The 6576-nt window shown below is 48.1% G+C and overlaps 1 protein-coding gene across 1 annotated transcript; it reads left to right on the top strand.

Annotated features, from left to right (window-relative positions):
* The first annotated feature begins 1570 nt into the window (after positions 1–1570).
* LOC119311286 (chaperone protein ClpD1, chloroplastic-like) lies at positions 1571–6320 on the top strand. Its single transcript, XM_037586929.1, has 12 exons — positions 1571–2145; positions 2512–2687; positions 2798–3027; positions 3126–3234; positions 3327–3454; positions 3697–3798; positions 3871–4152; positions 4236–4342; positions 4430–4724; positions 4831–5064; positions 5440–5670; positions 5767–6320. The coding sequence occupies exons 1-12, from the start codon at positions 1571–1573 to the stop codon at positions 6079–6081; spliced, it is 2784 nt and encodes a 927-aa protein (XP_037442826.1). The 3' UTR covers positions 6082–6320.
* Positions 6321–6576: the final 256 nt, after the last annotated feature.

The raw sequence follows: 6576 nt of genomic DNA, 5'->3' as shown, positions 1-6576 counted from the left end.
GAGGGAGAGAGGGAGGGAGGGAGGGAGGGAGGGAGAAGCAAGCGAAATATGCAAAATGGCGGCGACAATGCAAGGAATTGAGCTTGAGGGAGAGAAATTGAGGCTCTGAGAGAAACAGAGGAGTCGAGGATTATGTTACAGGACACTAGCCTATTGGATGATAAAAGCAAGAAGTGGTTGATGATCATGAAGAAGAAGATCAACGAACGAAATAATAGAAACATCTGATTCGTTTGTGTATGAACTACTCCTTCTGTCCCATAATATAAAAACATTTTGCAGACTATGTTAGCTCAAAAAATGTTCTTATATTATGGGATGCAGGGAGTATCTATGTATGGATTGTTGAATTTTATTTTGGCATATGTTGAATTATGGTTCATTTTGGTTTTGTTTAATTGTTGATCTAATGATAAATTTGTGTTATATGATGGACATATATTTGCATGAACACTATGGTTTGCGTACGGGGACGTGGTTGTCCCGAGAATAAATAAGGGGTCGGTCGGCATTATCTGGGCGAGTAAGGGCGGACGTTTACTGGCTGCTGCTTGGCGTCATGGCGTGCATCGGCCGTCCTGACGTCGTGAGCAAGAGAGCAGGGGCAGCAGGAGTGCCACGGGAAGCAATGTGTCGGCCACGTCCGCCTAGCGACAACACAGGTCGGTGGCAGGAAGCCCGAACCGGAACCCCCCCTGCGCATCTGGATCTCCCCCAGAACCCACCCCCCCTAGTCGTCGACGTTGATGGCCGCTGGGTGGAAGAGGAGGAAGAAAGGCGGCAAGGCAGGCAGAAGACAAGAGGACGAGCGGCACGCACGCGTTTCCTCGCACGAGCCCGCCGTCCGGCGTCGGCGTCCCGCCCCAACACGCAGCATACGTGCCCAAGCGTGCAAGGAAACGAAGCGACGATCCCCTTTCCGTCCACGTGAGCCGGGGCCGCGTGCGTGCGTGCGGCCTCGCACGGCACGGCACGCCTCGCCGGCCCCGAAACGGCCGAAACAGCGGCCAAGCCGTCCCGTCCCATCCGCCCGCGCGGCACCCGGCGATCCACACGACACCCGCGGCGGCCGTTTTGACCGCGCTGGGTCCTCCACGGCGGGCGGTTGCGTGCGGTACAACCGAACCGGCCCCCTCGAGTTCTCCACGCAACGCGCAGGTGAAACCAAAACCGCCGTCCCTTTCCTCCCCCCGGCGGGCACAGTTCCTGATCGTTCTCGTCGCCTCCACCCACCCAGGCCAGCGGCCTCGTTTCCTTGCGTGCTTCCTTCGCCCTCCCAGCGGTACTTTTATACGCCATCTTCCCGCAGCTGCAGCAGTACCCATTCATTCATCCACTCACCCAGCTCAAGCCTTCGCTCCCAGCCCAGTAGACACACACACGTAGATACTACTACTACTAATACGGTTGCGTACACGCGAGGGTGATCCGATTACGTTAGCATAGCACTAGCCATTATTTTTTTCATTTCATCTCATCCGGGATCTGTCAGTTACACCACGGTACTAGTAGTAGTTGCTGCGGCGATTCCCCGGGAAAGGAAAAAGAGGTTGCTGCGGTGATTCCCGCCATGGAGGTGTGCTGCTGCTCCACCTCGTCCTCCCTCCTCGCCGGCGGCCGCTTCGCCGCGCCGGTGGCGTCCGCGCGGGCGCGGCAGTGGGGCGCGGCGGGGGGCGGGAGGGCGGTCGTGCTGGCGCACCCGCCGCGCCCGGCTGCCGCAGCCTCTCGGCCCGCGCGGCTCGCGCGCCGCGGGGTCATCCGGGCCGTCTTCGAGCGCTTCACGGAGCGCGCCGTCAAGGCGGTGGTGCACTCCCAGAAGGAGGCCCGGGGGCTCGGGGAGGGCGCCGTGGCGCCGCGCCACCTGCTGCTCGGCCTCGTCGCCGAGGACCGCTCCGCCGGGGGCTTCCTCTCCTCGGGGATCACCGTCGAGCGCGCGCGCGAGGAGTGCCGCGGCCTCATCGGCGGCGCCGCCCAGAAGGCGGGCGGGCTCGACACCGACGTGCCCTTCGACGGGGGCTGCAGGCGCGTCTTCGAGGTCGCCGTCGAGCTGTCCAGGAACATGGGCTGCAGCTTCATCTCCCCCGAGCACCTCGCCATCGCGCTCTTCACGCTCGACGATCCCACCACCAACAATCTCCTCAGAAGGTAGCTACTCCAATTATGTCCACTGTCCAGGAATTCCCCTTTCGTTATTTATTTATTTACATTTCACCACCAATTATTCATTCAATTGTGTTGCCATCTACTAGTACTGATCAAATAATCATGTTTATAGCCAATTGATTTATCATATACCGAGTTCATCTTCCCTTGTGAGCTGAGCACAATATATTACTTCAAATTATGACCCATAACTGTACAAAATAGTAATACTAGACACATAAGTTAACATACAACTAAAACAAGGTCCCCCGGAAGTAATCGATTATACTCATTTGTAAGATCATGTTGGTATTTTCGCCATCATCCATCAGACTTGCAGAAAAATAATTAACAACTTATTTGTTGTAGCTTGGGAGCGGATCCGAGTCAGCTAGCGTCAGTTGCAGTCACCCGACTCCATGAAGAGCTTGCAAAAGATGGCAGAGATCTCGCAGGAGCATCTTCTCTCAAAGTGCCCGAGAAAGCACCCGCTGGAGCTGGAGCTGGAAGATCTGCCTTCAGCAAATCCTTGAGTAAAAAGAAAGGTAAGGAGTCACCTATTCAAGCGTCAATAAAAAAAAAGTCACCTATTTGTGTGTATTGAAGCATATTATTATTATTATTTCTAATACAAGCCATGGGATCTCTGTTTCAGATAAAGGTGCGCTAGATCAGTTTTGTCTAGATTTGACCACACAAGCCAGTGGAGGGTTTATTGACCCCATTATTGGCCGTGAGGAGGAGATCGAAAGGGTGGTTCAGATAATATGCCGGCGAACAAAGAACAATCCCATTCTTTTGGGTGAGGCAGGTGTTGGTAAAACTGCAATTGCTGAAGGGTTGGCCCTTCGGATTGCAAATGGAGATGTCCCCATTTTCCTCGTGGTAAGCTTGAATTGCGAGTGATGGATACATACAGGTTTCTGCATTTATGAAATTCTCTTGCATGAACATCAATAGCGTTCCCAACTTAAATCATGCAGGCAAAGCGGATAATGTCGCTAGACATTGGCCTGCTTATTGCTGGCGCAAAAGAGAGGGGTGAACTGGAGTCCAGGATCACTAGTTTAATTCGCGAAGTCCGTGAAGCAGGTCAGTTCGGTCGTAATGCAATCTGAAATGTTATCATATTTTAATATTCTATACCTGATCATAAATACTAATGATTGTTTGTTTGGCTGCAGGTGATGTTATTCTTTTCATCGACGAGGTTCACAATCTTGTTGGATCTGGAACTGCTGGGAAGGGTAAGGGTGCTGGCCTTGATATTAGCAATCTCCTGAAGCCCCCACTTGCCAGAGGTGAACTGCAGGTAATATTTCATCCTGCTTCTTAGTGGTACACTCCCTGGTTTCAAAATACAAGGTGTATTAATTTTTTTCATAAGTCAAACTTTTCTATATTTGACCATGTTTATACAAAAAAATAGGATGTAGATATATTTTTTATAAACTTGGTCAAACATATAAATTTTTGACTTTCACCTTAAATGTTAAACAGAGGGAGTATATATTAGTCATATATCGTTATCTAATGGGAAATATTTATTTCCAGTGCATTGCAGCTACAACTTTAGATGAACACCGGATGCATTTTGAGAAGGATAAGGCTTTGAACCGCAGGTTCCAGCCAGTATTTGTAGATCAGCCTAGCCAGGTAAAGATATTTTCCTTTGAAAGTTTAGTATGCATATGTTTGTTTCTTAACCATCCTTATAATATAATGCAGGAAGACGCTGTGAAAATATTACTTGGTCTTCGTGAGAATTATGAAGCTTATCATAAATGCAAATTCACTCTAGAAGCCATCAATGCAGCAGTTTATTTGTCAGCAAGATATATCCCAGACAGACAGCTTCCTGATAAGGCTATTGATCTTATTGACGAAGCTGGCAGTAGAGCTCGAATTGAATCATATCAAAAGAAGAAGGAAGGACAGTCTTCCGTTCTCTTAAAGGAGCCGGATGAATACTGGCAGGAGATAAAAGCTGTCCAGGCCATGCATGAAGTGGTAGATATCTTGCACTGGTTATATTGTTGGGAGAAAAAATCCGTCTGATGATATTTAACATTTTCATGTCCTTCATTACTCAGGTGTTATCTAACAAGATGAAATATTCTCCGAATGAGAATAAGCAACAGAATGCGAGTGTTAACACTGAAGCGCCACATCAGGATAAGGCTGAGTCAACAATTGAGGAGTAAGTTCTCTCTTGACAACCCGTCACACAGTAATCTCTATTCCCTACATATCTTCTCAGCATGGAACTTAATGTAAAAACATGCAGGCCTATTGTAGTTGGAACAGAAGAAATTGCAAGAGTCGCCTCATTATGGTCGGGTATTCCAGTCCAGCAGCTGACTGCTGATGATAAAAAGATCTTAGTAGGACTGGATGATGAGCTTAGAAAGCGTGTTATTGGTCAAGATGACGCTGTTGCGGCGATATCGCGGGCCGTGAAGAGATCACGTGTAGGCCTCAGTGACCCTGACAGACCTATAGCTACGATGCTCTTTTGTGGTCCTACAGGGGTTGGTAAAACCGAGCTTACCAAAGCTCTTGCAGCAAGTTACTTTGGATCGGTAAGTCACACAATCATGTCCTGATCATCCTGTTTTCATGTCACCGATGTTTTGATATGTTCCAAAGGATGTGGCTTGACGAGATGTCTTTGCTCTTTTTGAACAGGAATCTGCTATGCTTAGACTAGACATGAGTGAATACATGGAGAGGCACACAGTGAGCAAACTGATAGGCTCTCCTCCAGGGTACGTTGGATATGGTGAAACTGGTACTTTGACAGAAGCAGTCAGGAGAAAACCATTCACCGTGGTACTGCTTGATGAAATAGAGAAAGCTCACCCTGATATTTTCAATATCCTTCTCCAAATTTTTGAAGATGGGCATCTAGCAGACTCACAGGTACTTAACCAGCATATGTTGATAATATATGTGCAACCGCTGTTGTTATATGTCCACTCATAAAGTGGAAACGATGTATTCTTTTAGAGGTTGAATGGTAGAACTTGTCCCTGCAGATTTTATGCTAAAAATTGGTCAGCCATGCTCATCTATTTCCTTTTCTAGCCATTCAAACTCTTCTATAACTTCAAGTTTAGTGACTTGGTCTTAAGCAATTTTAGGAACTTACTTCAGTAAATCCTAAACCTCCCAATGAAGTTAGATGTCCATAGCACAAAAGTCCGTATGCAGTAGTAGACTTGTTGTTCCATAGCTTTTATCTTTGCTAGTTCATGGGTCTCTTTGAATGCTGAAAAATCCTTCTGTGGATTACAGGGTCGCAGAGTTTCGTTCAAGAATACATTGATTGTCATGACATCAAACGTTGGTTCTACGTCAATTTCCAACGGACGACGGAGCATGGGTTTCTCAACAGAGGACACCGAATCAAGCAGATATGTCGCAGTGAAATCCCTCGTGATGGAAGAGTTGAAGGGATTCTTCCGTCCAGAATTACTCAACAGAATCGATGAGACGGTTGTATTCCGTCCTCTGGAACAGACTCAGGTCTGTCTCTCACTTGCCCCTTTGTTCTGAATTGGTACCTGACATGGTGAACTTGAACCACATCAGACACTAATGCTCTCCTTGGAACACTTGCAGATGCTAGCAATTCTCGATATCCTCCTAGAGGAACTGAAGGGCAAGCTCTTGGCCGTCGGGATCGGCCTAGAGGTCTCCGACGCGATGAAGGAGCTGATCTGCCGAGAAGGCTACGACAAGAACTACGGTGCGCGGCCACTGAGGAGAGCCATCACCCAGCTGATGGAGGATGTCATCAGCGAGGCGATTCTTTTCGGCGAGTACAAGCCTGGCGACACGATACTGGTGGACACCGACAGCAAGGGGAAGCCTTGCTTGAGTCGTCTGAACCAACCACCGATCGTCCAAGTGTCTGACTCAACACGGACATTCTGAAGTGAAGCTCTCTCTCGTGTGGTAGACTTGGTAGAGTAGAGGCCTAATTTTCTATTCTTTCGATTTCGAGTAACGGGATAGGAGTAAGGAGTAATTCTTTGATAGGTCGATACCAAATATTTGGTTATTTCTTTATGTACATAACATTGAGGGAATTCGTCCCAGCATGGTCTTATTCGGCAAGTATATATCCAACTGTATATTGTCCTCCGGTTTATAAAAAGGACAGACCCAGTGCATAGAAGCTCCCACATGGGGTCTGGGGAGGGATTATAGGAACCTAGTCTTACCCCTGCAAAGTGCAATGCAGAGAGGCTGGTTCGAACCCAGGATCTCTTGGCACAAGTGGGGAGGACTTCACCACTGCGCCAGGCCTGCCCTCTAAATATAAATTTCCTCCGGTTTATAACAAATATAATTTTGAAACGGCTGCATGGAGTGGATATTTTGGACTAAAGATCAGTGAGTAAAAACTTTGTTTTCTTTTCACCGGCA

The sequence above is a fragment of the Triticum dicoccoides genome, chromosome 5B (assembly GCF_002162155.2).
Source record: "Triticum dicoccoides isolate Atlit2015 ecotype Zavitan chromosome 5B, WEW_v2.0, whole genome shotgun sequence".
NCBI classification, from domain to species: Eukaryota; Viridiplantae; Streptophyta; class Magnoliopsida; order Poales; family Poaceae; genus Triticum; species Triticum dicoccoides.
This window is presented reverse-complemented; position numbering and strand designations above follow the sequence as displayed.